Here is a 13,407-nt window from a genome sequence, read left to right on the forward strand (position 1 = left end):
AGTATAAATGTGGGACTTTTGAAGTGGCCCTTGCCCACATCTTTGTGCAGTTTAACAAAAAGCAGACAGGTCAGGTTGTCAAGAAGCATCAAGACTGATGGAGAGGACGGCTTCTTGGGCTACCCCTTTTGCTGTTCTGAAGAGAGTTTCCCGTCCCACAGTGAGAAGGGCCTCGAAAGGCTCATTCAGTCATCATTTTATTTGTATCCCGCCCTCCCCACCGAAGCAGGCTCAGGGCGGCTAACAACATTAAATCAATACATTAAGTACAATAATATTAGAAACAATAACTAATTTAACAATTAGAATTCTAAAATTAATAAAATTAATAAAATTGACATCTGATAACAGATGGTAATTTTTGTTTTTTTCCTTAGCAGTCTCTCTCTTTAATTGGTGTAGGTCATCCTAAAAAGGATGGTCTTGCAGGCCCTGCGGAACTGTTCAAAGTCCCGCAGGGCCCGCATTTCTTCGGGGAGCTGGTTCCATAGGTGTGGGGCCACTACAGAGAAAGCCCGAGTGTGGGTACTCTGTAGTTTTACCTCTTTCGGCCTGGGGATATTCAGCAGGTTCCTCCCTGCTGACCTCAGTGCTCTCTGGGGTTCATATGGGGAAAGACGGTCCCTCAGGTAGGCAGGTCCTCGGCCATATAGGGCTTTAAAGATAATAACCAGCACTTTGTAATGAATCCGGTATGTAACTGTCAGCCAGCGCAGTCCACGCAGCCCCGGCTGTATGTGCTCCCACTTTGGGAGCCCCAAAGGCAGTCTAGCAGCCGCGTTCTGCACCAGCTGCAGCTTCCGGATTCAGCACAAAGGCAGCCCCATGTAGAGGGCATTACAGTAATCTAGTCTTGAGGTGACCGTTGCGTGGATCACTGTTGCTAGGTCCTGACGCTCTAGGAAGGGGGCCAACTGCTTTGCCCTCCTCAAATGGAAAAAGGCTGACTTAGCAGTGGCTGTTATCTGGGCCTCCATTGATAATGAAGGTTCCAGTAGGACTCCCAGGCTCCTGACCTGGCACGCTGCTTTCAGCGGCGCCCGGTCAAAAACCGGGAGAGGTATTTCCCTCCCCAGAGCGCCCCGACCCAGGCAAAGGACCTCTGTCTTCGCTGGATTCAGTTTCAGCCCACTCAGCCTCAACCAGGTTGCCATGGCCTGCAGTGCCAGGTCCAAATTCTCTGGGACGCAGCCAGGCTGGCCGTCCATTAGCAGATAGAGCTGGGTGTCATCCGCATACTGGTGACACCCGAGCCCATTCCTCCGGGCAATCTGGGCAAGGGGGCGCATATAGATATTAAATAGCATCGGTGAGAGAACCGCTCCCTGAGGCACCCCACAATGTAGTGTGCGCCTCTGGGACAGCTCACCTCCGATTGCCACCCTTTGTCCCCGATCCTTGAGGAAGGAGGAGAGCCATTGTAAGGCCAGCCCCCTAACCCCAACATCGGCGAGGCAGCGGGTCAGTAGCCGATGGCTGACAGTGTCGAATGCAGCCGACAGATCTAACAACATCAGCACCGCCACACCACCTCGATCCAGATGCCGCTGGGTACTCCAATGCCCAGCCCGACACCGCCTCCATCAGGGAAGGTAAGGCGCTGGCCGGTGCGTTAGGCGGATGGTACACCAGCCAGATCGCCAACCCCTCTCCAACATCCCACGCCAGGCTGGCACATTCAATACCATCGATCGTTGGGGCCAGGAGAGCCTGGAAGGAGTAACCTTCCCTTATAAATAGCGCCACCCCTCCCTGCCGCCTGCCAATCCGTGATTGGTGAAAGACCGAGTAACCCGGGGGGGTCATCTGGGAGAGAGCCACCATCTCCCCCTCTTGCAACCAGGTCTCAGTCACACAAGCCAGGTCTACATCCTGCCGGAGCAGGAATTCCCTAAGGGTCTCAGTCTTATTATTTACAGACCTGGCATTGCATAACACCAATGATGGACGCGGGCAATTCCTCTTGGTCCCACTACCTGTCACCGTTGGGATGGGAAGTAGACTGGAAGGGGCCGAACACTGTTTTGTGTTGGCCTCCTTCCCTTGTACTTCTGTCTATTCCCACCGTCACACCTTCCCCCCCCCAGGAGCACTGGGATCCCCTGGCCGGGCATCCACACCTATGTCCTGGTATGATCTTGTTAATTATAATTATAATAGGATTTAGATAATCTAACACCTAACTGAGTTAGATTATCTAAATTCACAGCGTAAGTCTCTAGTCCACCCTCCACCCTCTATCCTCCACTCCTAATTGTCCGTCTCACTGTAATTTAATCAATTTAATTAGTATCAGGGCCCACCCTAATCCTCCCTCTAATTGATTAGTTAAATAATCATGACCTTTCTTCACTGGAAGATGTGGAATAGCTCACGTTTGGCCCACTTCTAATGGAAGAAATCCCTGCTCACAGTCAGATAGTCTGGTTTTGGCATGGGCAGACTTTCATCCTTTTTCTTCAGTCTGTTCTCAATATTCAGAGCTGGAGAGTGAAATGGCGTTCCTCACTTTCCCTTCATGTTTTGTGCTCTGATGGGTATTGTGATGACATCAACCAATTGAGAGTAAGCTTTTGTCAGTTGCTTTCAACTTCAGATGAGGACTGGGAGAACCGTTTCAAGACTGCTTGTATTTAACGTCTTTCTTTGGGATACCAAAAGGTGTTCATAAAGGCTAGACCAATATCTTCCCAGAGATGACTGGATTGTGAGCTCTACTAATAGAACTGCTCAGAAGCCAAGAGATTTTTGCTTTTAGACCAGCAATGTTCCAAATCCAGGTATTTGTGACTGGCACTAAGAAGTGCTGCAAGCAGAATTTGTAGTTGGTGCAGGCAGACTGCTTAATGATGATGACTTTGATAATGAAGATTGCCCCATATCTGCTGACTGCCTTTTGCCCCCAAAGCTACTCTTACCTCATCCAGGTTCATCTTAATTGCATTAAATGCTTAAAATAAACAATCCAAGCTACCCTGTGGTATCAGCCTACAGTTAAAATAGGACTGAGCCTTCTTGGTCAGAAGGAGGGTTCTGATGTGTTGCCAGGATTTCCAGTCCTTGGTGTTCTTCTTTACCAGCTCAAGCTCATGGCATCTGCTTATTCCACCCTTCTTCGCGACATTGTCCGATGTAGTAAGCTCCAGCATATGCCAATGGCCTATTTTTCTGCTTTGTTGTTTCACTGGGAACAAAACAGTTCCACCTATACCAATAGGGATAGCTATAGCTCACTAATGGTAGAACCCTCCAAGGTTGATCTGTGCTTCTGTGGATTGACAGTAAGAGAAGTAAGACAAACTATATTTGATGCAGCCATCGTAACTCAAGATTATGATTGTCTTGATCTGAAGGAGCATTAATGAGCAGATAGCTCCCCCTTCCTTCCCTTGGCATTTCTTGCTTTGACAGTGGTATCAGGTGAGTTCCTAATTCTTGGCTAGTGCAGCCTTCGTAGCCAGCACAGGTTCCCTAACCTGTCCCTTCTCTTCTTTCTTTCCAGGGTGTGCACCTGGCTTTGATCGACTCATTAATGACAGCATTTGCCATGGAAGCCACCAACTCTTTAAATATTATACCGGGCCCTGATCCAACTGCCAGCTCCTGGGACCAGAAGCTGCTTCACTGGATAGACGTGGTACTTTATCTTATTACACTTATTCATCTTCATTTTCTCTAAGCAACTCAGGACGGCACACATAGGGGTCTGTCGCTTGATCTATGCAAAAATCCTGTGAGATAATGTCCAACACTGTACCTACTACAACACACTGACTCTGACACGTAAAATACGAGGCTGGCATAGTGTGATAAGGGTTGTTCCTTGGATGCTATCTTTGATTGAGATTAGGAAGACACCTGTGTCTTTGGAGACATGGATGCTGTGACCTATGGGAAAGGGAGTTTCAGCAGTACAGGGATTATGAGTAATGGAGTATGTTGTTCATCCATGAGTTAATCGTTGCAACTTCCTTGCAGGTCATCCACAAGATGCAGCAAAGCACTGAGCAGGAGAGCTCGCAACGGTCTGCTCCTGGTACAGATGGCCAGACCCAGGCCTCCATGAGTGGTCCAAAGGTGTGTGTGCCTTGCTGTTGCACCTTCCTTTTGAGTGCAGGGATGGAGAGTTTGGGGATTAGTATCTGAAATGTGGGGTAAAACCATGGGATGTAGGCAGGGAATGGGCCCTGCCTTTTGTTCTAAAAGCAGCATGCAAAGACGAAAGGGTGGCTCTGTCTATGTTGGCTTTGTTCTGCGTATGAGCAGCACCTTTGTTTCTTCGTGCCGTAGAGGACAGTCTGCTTCCTCCCTCCTGATCTCCCCTCCTCAGAGTTGAGGACTCTTCCCCCCCCCCCCCCCCCACATGCACACACTTGAAAACCTGTTGCTTCCTCTTTGTGATGTGAGGTGGACTCCATCTGCTTTAGCCCTGCTTTTCCTTCTGGGTAGCCAGTTATCTTCTTGGATATTTCCCCTCAAAGACATTGCAAGGGGTGGGGGTGCATCTCCGATCCCAATGGGCAGGTAACCTTATCCCAGCCAAGCTGCCTGCCTGGCTGCCATGCTCTGGGTGCTGTATGGTCAAAGTGTGGTATATGATGGAGCTGTCTTTTTCTGCATCTTTTTCCTCTTCTCCTTCCCGTGGCCTCTCTCCTTCCTCTGCCTCAGTGTCCCACAAGGTGGTACTGGAAACTGGTTCCTGTAAGTGGGTGGTTTTACTTATTATCTTTCCACTACCTCAGCTCCTGTGCTGCATGTTGGGGGGGCCCAGAGCAAAGGATGCTGGGGGTTTAGGACCTTGGAGCCAGAGGTGCTTGTGTGTGTCATGAGGGCTTCCCTTGGATAACGTTTTGGAGGGACTTACAGTACAACCCTTTGTGGAACTGCACTCTTTTCAGTCCAAGTCCATTTAAGTCTGTGGACTAAGAAGGTGTAAGTCCCTGCATATGGCTGGACTCGTTACTTGCTCTGCTCTGTGTGGAATGGGCTCCATGACTAGAGTGGGAGAATTTGAGGGCAGAGGGATACGCTGGGTTTGGGGAGTAGAGGTGTTCTGTGTGAGACACCAGCTGCTGGGATGCTGGTATATCTCAGCATCCTTTGTTCTCATCTCCTTTCCCTCTAAAATATGTGCCTGCTTTGGTCTCTCTTAGCTCTGTATCTAAGGGGTCCTGTGGTTTGTTTGTTTTTTTCAAATTACTTAGCTGTGCATGTGTATGTTTGTGTGTGTGGGATGCCAGTCTACTCCGTTCCCAAATGACACAGCCTCCTTGAAGTCTAATGCAAGGGCAACAGAACCTGTGGTACCTCAGAAGTAAAACAAAACAGCCCACTTGTTCTTGCGTAGAAGGGTTAAGAGACAACCAGAGCAGGACCGCTCATGCCTGGAGCTGCCAAGTAGGAAAAGCATGGTAGTTACATGATGTGCCTCTACCTCCCCTCTGTGTGTTGTTGCCTTCTACCCTACAGTGCTTGATGCAGTCTAAGCTGGGACCAGTGAATGCTTTGTCAAAAAAGGTCTGAGTAGGCCACAAAGTGTGTAAGGGTGTGGGAATGCTCTAGGAGAGGGTGTCTTGAGAGCCCAAGTACTTGCTGGAAGACAGTAGAAGCAAAGATGTGAGGCCTCAGCTGTCCCCATCTCCCCTTTTGCGTGCCCCACCCCCAGTCTTGCAAGGCAGCAGCCCTTTCCTCCTTTCTCACTCCTGGCGGGTGCATTGATCAGGCTCTCTCTTTTCTTTGCTATTGCATCCAGCATGCCATCGCTTTTTGTTTGAAGGAGTCGGGGAATAAGCCTCCTGTGGTAATGTATCCGTCGGCGTGTGTGCTTGCCCGCTCGCCTGCACCACCGTGCCATCTTCTTGGGTTGCTGTTCTTGGCCTTCTGGATGTTCCTGCTGCAATGGGCCCTGATCCTTTCTCATGTGCTGCCAACTTCCTTGTGGCTTCAGGAGGGGACCCTCCTGGATACTTGAAAGGGGACTTCCCCCCATGTTCACAGCAACCAGCAGCTGCTTTCAGGAGCCATTTATTTATTTAGTTCATTATTTACCCACCTTTCTCCCCAGTGGGGACCCGACAGATAGTTCTTTTCTCCTCCATTTTCTCCTCAGAACAACCTGGTGAAGTAAGGTAGGCAGAGCATGTGACTGGTCCAAGCTTTCATGGCAGTATGAAGGATTCATACCGTGGCATACCAGATCCTAGTTGAACACCTTTGATAACCACACTGTACTGATTCTTTGGCACTGATGCAAGAGATCTGCCACTTGTCCGCAGTATCTCCAAGAAGTTAGCTGCCTCTTGCTCTTGTACTGCTGAGGGGATCTACACATAAATGATCAGCAGTGCACTTTCCCCACACCTTACAGAGGCTTCTTTTTTTATTGAACACCCTGTGTCGTAGGCATCTATCCTCCTTTCCCTTCAGAGTTACAAGGTACAGGGTGGGAAGGGGAATTGAATGGATGAGGGAGTCATCATCATTAAAGACACTGCTGGACTGGGAGCTGATCTGCTTCAGTCCTCACAGTCAGGTGACTCCTCTGCCAAATTCTGGTTGGGGCCTTATCCCCCCTCCTGAAGGTAATACTAAACCTGGTCATTGGGAAGATTTTCTCTGCCAGTTTCTTTGTTTCTGTAGTCCGCTAGGAAGTGGAGTAAGAGGTAGGTCTCCAGCATTTGCTATACACGGCCAACTCTTTTCCACTGTGCAAAGATTTAACCCTTTCCCTCCTTCAGTTCATTGCAGCAGGAATGGGGGCATTGCCACACTTAATTATTTGCCTCCCTCTTTTCTTCTTTTTGCTGGCCTGCTGGGTGTCTGTGTCTCTGTGTGCACCTCTTCCCTTCCTCTCTTTGCTCTGTTGATGCACGGCCTGCATATGTCTCTGGGGGGGGGTGTGAGGGGGGGGGCTGCCTTTGTTGTCTTGTCTGCTGTGTCCTGGGGTGAGGACAAGCATGTATGGAGTGGGAACTAATAACCTGTAATAGTTTAATAGAGGGGGAAATCGACAGACTGCTCCTCTCCTCTGCAGTGCACAGTGTCCAAGTTAGCACCCCTGCCCACACACACACACACGACTCTAGTGGTGATCTAGCTTATTGGTTTGGGTGTGGGGCCAAAGCCTCCCTAGCAGAACTGGTGAAGAGTGGAGAGAGCTCTTATTCTTTGGGGCGATCCAGAGCTCCTGTAGAAGGGAGGGTGTCTCCTGTCCATTCCTCTCTACTGGCTGCTTCCCTCACCTCCTTCCCTCAGCTTCTCTCTTCAGCTGCCTTAGAAGAATTCTTGTCAGAGTTCTTGCTTGTCCCTTCCCCCCTGCTTTATGCCCTTCTCCCTCCCAGCATGCACTCTGGTCTTGGTATTTGGGTGGGGATGGGAGATAGCATATTGTGCATGCACTCTTTTTGGTTGGCCAGTGAGCCTCATGTTACCTGGCACCTTAACTAATGCATTGGGTCTCTAACCCTGAAGAGAGTTTGCAAGGGCTGCTGCATAGTAAGGTGGGAGCAGCATGGTGTTGGGCAGAGGAGCTTACGATGGGGAGCCATGGGTAATGAGGGCACTGTTGCAGCTTCTAGGGCAGCCCTTGTATATGGTGAGCTCCCATCTACATAGTGAATTCTTCATTCACCTTTTTTTCTACCCAGATTCGCTATCGGAAGGATAAGGCACTGCCCAAGCAGACTCCGTGCTTCCCTGCCATCACAGGCATGAAGGATCTGGCCAATGGGGGTGCCATCGCTGCCACCATCCACTATTACTGCCCCCAGCTTCTTCGCCTAGAGGGTGAGCTTGATTTGGGAGGGGGCACATATGGGGGCAAATGCTGCTTTGGGGCTTGCCATATAGGTGGACTTCCGGAGCCTTTGTGCACATCGTTGTGATACAAAATGGCTGCCTCTGGGAGCAGTGCCTCCCCATGCAGAGGATGCCCAAGTACAGGGGGAAAGAAGGGTAATCAGAGAAAGAGAGGCACTGAGACCAACACTGTGGTGGCAGCTACCACTTAAACCATGTCGCTTTAACCTGCATCGCTGATCAGATCTTCTGACCCCCCCCCCCTTCATTCTGAAAGCACTTGGTGGGTCCCAAGTGTGGCGCTGACAGGTGTCATGGCTTCCTGGTGCACAGGGTAGGGCAAGTCTCTGTGAGTCGGTGACTCCCACACTGATTTGCTATTGTGTGCTTCCTCTGCTTGGCAGATGTGTGCCTGAAGGAGACCATGTCGGTAGCAGACAGCCTGTATAACTTGCAGCTGATCCAGGGCTTCTCTTCAGACTACCTGGGCGGCTGCTGCTTCCTCTCACTGGAGGATCTGCTGTACATGCCGCCTGCACTTAGGGTGAGTGAAGTCTGAACCTGAGAGCAGCAGGAGCCGTGTTCGGCCGCGGAAGCCGTGCTGCTAGAGGGGGATGTCGGTAGCATGGCTGGTAAGGAGGCTTGCCGTGGTTTCAGGGCATAGTGGCTACTGGGAAAGAGTGGACTGCAGCCTTACGGTGGAGAGGAAAGGCTGGCTCCGTGTTCCTTGCGGCTGCTCATGTGGAACTAGTGGGTGATTCGCAGCTAATAGGACAGCACAGCCTGCCTTGGCTTTAATGAGCCTTGGCTGGGGCCTCCAGCCCCACTAATTAGAACTAGATGTTGCAGGGACAAAGGGGTTCTTCTGTGGTGGGGGACAAAGTGCTAATGGCAGGGGGCGAGGGAGAAGTTCAGGCATTATGAAGGTGTTCTCCTCCTGGATTTACCACTGCGGTCCGCAAGAGGTCGGCGTCAGGTTATACAGAGGATTGTGCTAAAGACTCCGTTTGCTTTCTCCCCTGGCTCAGACTCTATCCAAGGAAGTGGAAGCTTCCAAGTCTTGGGTCTGAGTGTTTTAAGGGGACAGAAGACTGCCTTCTGTGCAGAGCCCTTCACTGATTAATTACTCTGCTCCCCCAGGTGAACATTGGGGTATTTCTGGCAGAGCTGTTCCTATGCTTTGAGGTGCTTAAACCAGAATTTGTGTGTCCCAAGGAGCTGTCCAGTCTCCAAGGTAAGAAGGTAGCATGCGCTATCTATATTTGGTGGCTTGCTTGGTGAGCTAGTAGTGAGGAGATGAATGCCTGGTTTTGGGTGACTACCTTACACTTACTATCCTGTAGTAAGTATTACAATGAAAGGGACTATGTTTGTATAGCCCTTTTGGGGAGGGTTGGGCATATTATTCACCAGAAATTCCCAATATCCTTAGAACCATACAACAGCAAAAACACCCTCTGGTGTGCTTCCTTTTCTTTGAGTATTTCTGAGTGTGAGAATTAGATTTTTACAGTGTTTGGATTCCTGAGGGAACAAAGGCAGGGTGCCATGGAGAAAGGGAGGTGTCCAGAAACGCCTAGATCACAGTCACATCTAGATTCTTGGAGTCATTATGGTACACAGCACCATTTTTCCAGCTTTTTGCAAGACTGAGGTCCATACTTCTGCATCTTAAAGCAAAAAGCTGAAGGGTTCTCAAAGATTGCCAGGCTTCACAAGGAATTAGATGCAGCTCATGCCAGGTTCTGGACTTCATGATTACCAGCTAAGAGCCACTTCCTTCAATGTTTGTGGCAGAGTGATCTGTTTTTTTCTTTTGCACCTAATAATGGTCCCTTTCACACTTCATGAAATGAACACACTTGTAGTTCCTCTTTCCTTACGACTGTAGAATCATTTTGTGCATAGGACATACATTTTTGCTGTACTGCCTTTTCCTTACGTTGTGTGCTTTGTCCACAGTTTGCACTGCCTATACAAGTATATTCTGTGGTTATGTTTCATTTCCCAGTATATTCTGTACACCAAATGGGGTAAAATTCCATGCCCTAAACAGTTAGGCTCAAACATTCTGCGCTACACATTTGCCACACCCATTCAGCCTGCTGCTGTAATAGCGTTTCTGCTTTGTAGTCCATCTCAAGCCAGAGTGCTTCTGCCTTCCCCCAAACTGGTGCCTCACTGAGTAAGTAGAGCTGCAGCAGAGCCAGCCGGGACTTGGCATGCCTCAGTATTGGAACAATGGCCTGCTGTGTGAGCTGAGATCTGAGCAGGTTTCTGTCTTGCACCTCAGTACATGTGGTTGGCATTCCCACCCTCTCCTGACCTTCTGTTGACTTAATATGTAGCTCTGCTCCTTCCCCTCCCTGCTTGCTCATTAAAATACCTGTGTTTCTTCTAGATTCCCCTAGAATGAATGACTCTTTGGTATCCAACAGCGGAAACAACAACAGGTAAGCCAGCTTCTCTTTGAACACCCACTACCACTTAGAGCCCTCTTCAGGCTCTCCTTCAACTGCCAGTGCTGGGACTGAGACTTGGGTTCTGTGTTTTAGCAAGCAAGGTGGTGGTGTCTTTTTGAATAGCAGACTCATCCCAGTGTTGTGCTAAGGCTTATGGAGCTACAGAGGAGGGATGATGGCTCGCTAGTGGGGTCCTTTTCTGCAGGACTGTTACCTTAACTTTCCACTAAGGGAAACTAACTTTCCCTGGCAGAACCTTCCTTGTCAACTCTGGTTGCTGTTCATGAAGTAAAACTATCTTAGCTGGATGTGTACCATCACCGGCATCAGTGGCTGGCAGCCTGGTAAACCAAACCTCAGGCTTTAAATATAGGTCTGCTACTTGGGAATACTTGGATGGGGACACCATCTAAATAACAACCTGTCAGTCCCATTTGTCCAGGAGGCCTTAATACTGACAAAAGGAGAGGGTGGAGAGAAAATTAAACAACCTTGTGGGCTTTGAAGAGGAGCAGCCAGTGGTGTAGCTGTTCCCTTCTCAGTAGTGCCTGAAGAATCTCAGCTCACTTTAAAAAGGAGAAGACCGAGTGGGATGTGACTTGGGGTTGCAGGAGAGTGCCCGTGGTAGCCCTGTGCTATTGTTGACCTGGGAGTCTTTGCTTTCAGAGAACCTGGGAGTCCTCTGTGTTTGATTGCTGCCTTTCAAGTGAGGCAGTTTCCAAGGACTGGCTTTGCTATTGTTCTTTGCCCAGAGGCCTCTTGACATATCAGATGCCACTTGAAGAAAGTGGATCTAGGAGAAATAATTCGAGCAATTAGGGTGGGGGAAAACGTCTTGTACCTTATGTTGGCTCATTGCCACTTTACATTTCAAGCTGCTGGGGAGGGGCTCCCTTCACGCCAGGGAGAAAGTTCAGGCCGGGTTGACCTCATGTGGGAAGAGAGTGTTTTCTCGCATGAACAGCTCTAGAAGCTGGTTGAGAGGGAGTCTTCTTTGACGTATCTGGAGTGAGTTGTGCCTGGCTGAGGAAAAAAACTCTCTCTTCAGATTGCTCCAAGCCAGCAGAAATTGTAGTTCTTCTTGGGGGACAGGGAAAGCCTGTGATCTTTGGGTAGACTGATGTCTCCTCCCATTCCTAAGCTATGGGAATGCCTTTAGGCGGCAAATTATAGGAACTTGTTCCTGCAAGTTTGTGAGTGCTTGTGCACTCCATTTGCAGAGATCTAAACATGAACAGACAGACTGGCATTTTGCTTGATATGCAGATTGCACATATAACATAATGTCATGATTCCAGGGCTGTGTATATTCCGCCCTGAGTTTCTGCCAAACCTGCCTCTCCAAGCAGAAATTTGGGAGCCCTTTAAGTTCTGCCTCCAGGGCTGACCCAGCTCTCTTTGGCCACCTTCCCTGCATCTGGCTACCACTTTAGAAGAATGTCTCTGTTCTGATCTGATTTTTACTTGTTTCTTCTCTTTCTCCCAGCAGTTCCCCAGTGTTCAAATTCCACCATCCACTGCTGCCTGGAGGTCAGTCCCAGTCCCCCCTCCGTGGCTCTTTAGGTGAGAGACTGCTCTTCCTCCCCTCCCCTGCTCACCCCACCCTGGGGAAATGAAAAGACCACTTCAGTCTGTTGAGTTACAAGGTTAAACTGATCATAAGCCTCTCGGGAATCCTTGGCAGCCATTCTTGTGTTGCCAACAAGTAGCTTTGGTGACTAGACCAGCTTAAGGACTTATTATTGTGGTCTTGAAAGCTCTTGATGCTAGATAGCTCTCCATTTGTCCCAGAGGAAGTGTTGTTCATTTTTCAGGGGTTATATATAGCTACAGTAAAGTCTGTATCAGAAGTCTTAAGTTTGTATTTTCCTTGCTTGTTTTCCTTAGCTTAATCGCACGAGCAAGGGTGGTTTCTATTGAACTTTGAGTGTAACGTAATTGAACTGGTTTCATTAAAAAGATTCAGCATGAGAATATAAACCTTAACAAAATTCAAACTCAAAAGATGGATTGTTAGCAGTGTAAACAATTAAAAGAGATCCAAGCTTGCACTGATAACTTTTGTGTACTCACCTGCAGAAACAGTGTTTTGCTTTCTTTGCTGAGGAGTGGGTAATCTTACAAAGGTCCTTTAATTATAATCATAGTCCATTCTCCATAGGCATTCTCCTGAGTCTGATTGGACATGGGTTTACTATCTCTCCTGTCCCCAGGTGGTGATTTCCTCAGACTCCTGCCATCCCCCTGATGAGGGCCTAGAATGGTGTTGCGATGTCTATAGGCAACGCTTGTGGTCCTCTGGTGGTAACTTTTCTCTTTATCTCCTTAGGTTCCCTGCACCACTCCACATCCATGTCCCATGTAGAAGGTTTTGGTAAATCATGGAGCAAGAAGCAGCTCAGGTGAGAGGGGTGGGGAGGGACCTTGAGATCGACCCTCGCCTGTGTGCATGTTGGGGGGTGGGTGGGTGGGGGTGTTATTCCATTTTCTTCTTTAGCTAGAGATTCAGGTATAGAGTTCTGAGGGAGATGTGAAATTTCCACAATGTTAAGCCACCGGGGGAGGGGGGATTATTTTCAAGAAAAAATGAAAATTTTGGGGAAATTGAAATGGATGCAGTCGTTACAGTCTGTCAAGCCAGATCTTTTTTGACTTATTTTACAACATAAAATGTGTTATTTATAACTGTCCACATATAAAATTATACTGTTTGGAATACTTATTTGGCATATCTTAATTTTCTATGAAGAGAATTGCAAGTATACCTAATACTTGAGAGAGCTGCAAACTTCTGCACCCTGGGTTATCATTACTGATCTTGTATCAAAATAAACTTTGAACCGTGTGTTACCATACAACACGTATCTTTAATTTTTCCCCTCTGAGGAGTAACAGAAAAAAGTGGAAGGTAGAAAACAAATTTTGTAGTAAACACAAGGAAGTATATTTTGGGCAGAAAGTTGTTGGTAAGATTGCCAACATCTTTAAATATTTATTTATTTATGTTATTTATAGTCCGGCTTTCCCATATCGACTCCAGCTAAACATTATATTGTTGAAAACGCTGGATTCTTTAATAATGGTAGTACGTTAAACACATTATAGCACATTGATGGTTGCCCAAATTATTTAAACAAAAAATTATCTA

The 13,407-nt window shown here is 48.2% G+C and overlaps 1 protein-coding gene across 5 annotated transcripts in view; it reads left to right on the forward strand.

The window, feature by feature from the left end:
- The window catches only part of CAMSAP3 (calmodulin regulated spectrin associated protein family member 3), a 69,603-nt gene that overhangs the window by 45,203 nt on the left and 10,993 nt on the right, over window positions 1-13,407 (forward strand). The window contains exons 3-12 of one of the 5 annotated variants that reach the window (XM_060240712.1): window positions 3,503-3,637; window positions 3,979-4,077; window positions 4,669-4,701; window positions 5,753-5,800; window positions 7,647-7,785; window positions 8,202-8,341; window positions 8,938-9,031; window positions 10,199-10,250; window positions 11,746-11,822; window positions 12,589-12,661. In XM_060240712.1, coding sequence (XP_060096695.1) covers window positions 3,503-3,637; window positions 3,979-4,077; window positions 4,669-4,701; window positions 5,753-5,800; window positions 7,647-7,785; window positions 8,202-8,341; window positions 8,938-9,031; window positions 10,199-10,250; window positions 11,746-11,822; window positions 12,589-12,661 — 890 coding nt within the window. The remainder of the gene's footprint in view (window positions 1-3,502; window positions 3,638-3,978; window positions 4,078-4,668; window positions 4,702-5,752; window positions 5,801-7,646; window positions 7,786-8,201; window positions 8,342-8,937; window positions 9,032-10,198; window positions 10,251-11,745; window positions 11,823-12,588; window positions 12,662-13,407) is intronic. The other 4 variants (XM_060240713.1, XM_060240715.1, XM_060240714.1 and 1 more) reach the window with 4 other exon arrangements.

This window comes from Heteronotia binoei, chromosome 5 (genome assembly GCF_032191835.1).
Source record: "Heteronotia binoei isolate CCM8104 ecotype False Entrance Well chromosome 5, APGP_CSIRO_Hbin_v1, whole genome shotgun sequence".
Classification (NCBI taxonomy): Eukaryota; Metazoa; Chordata; class Lepidosauria; order Squamata; family Gekkonidae; genus Heteronotia; species Heteronotia binoei.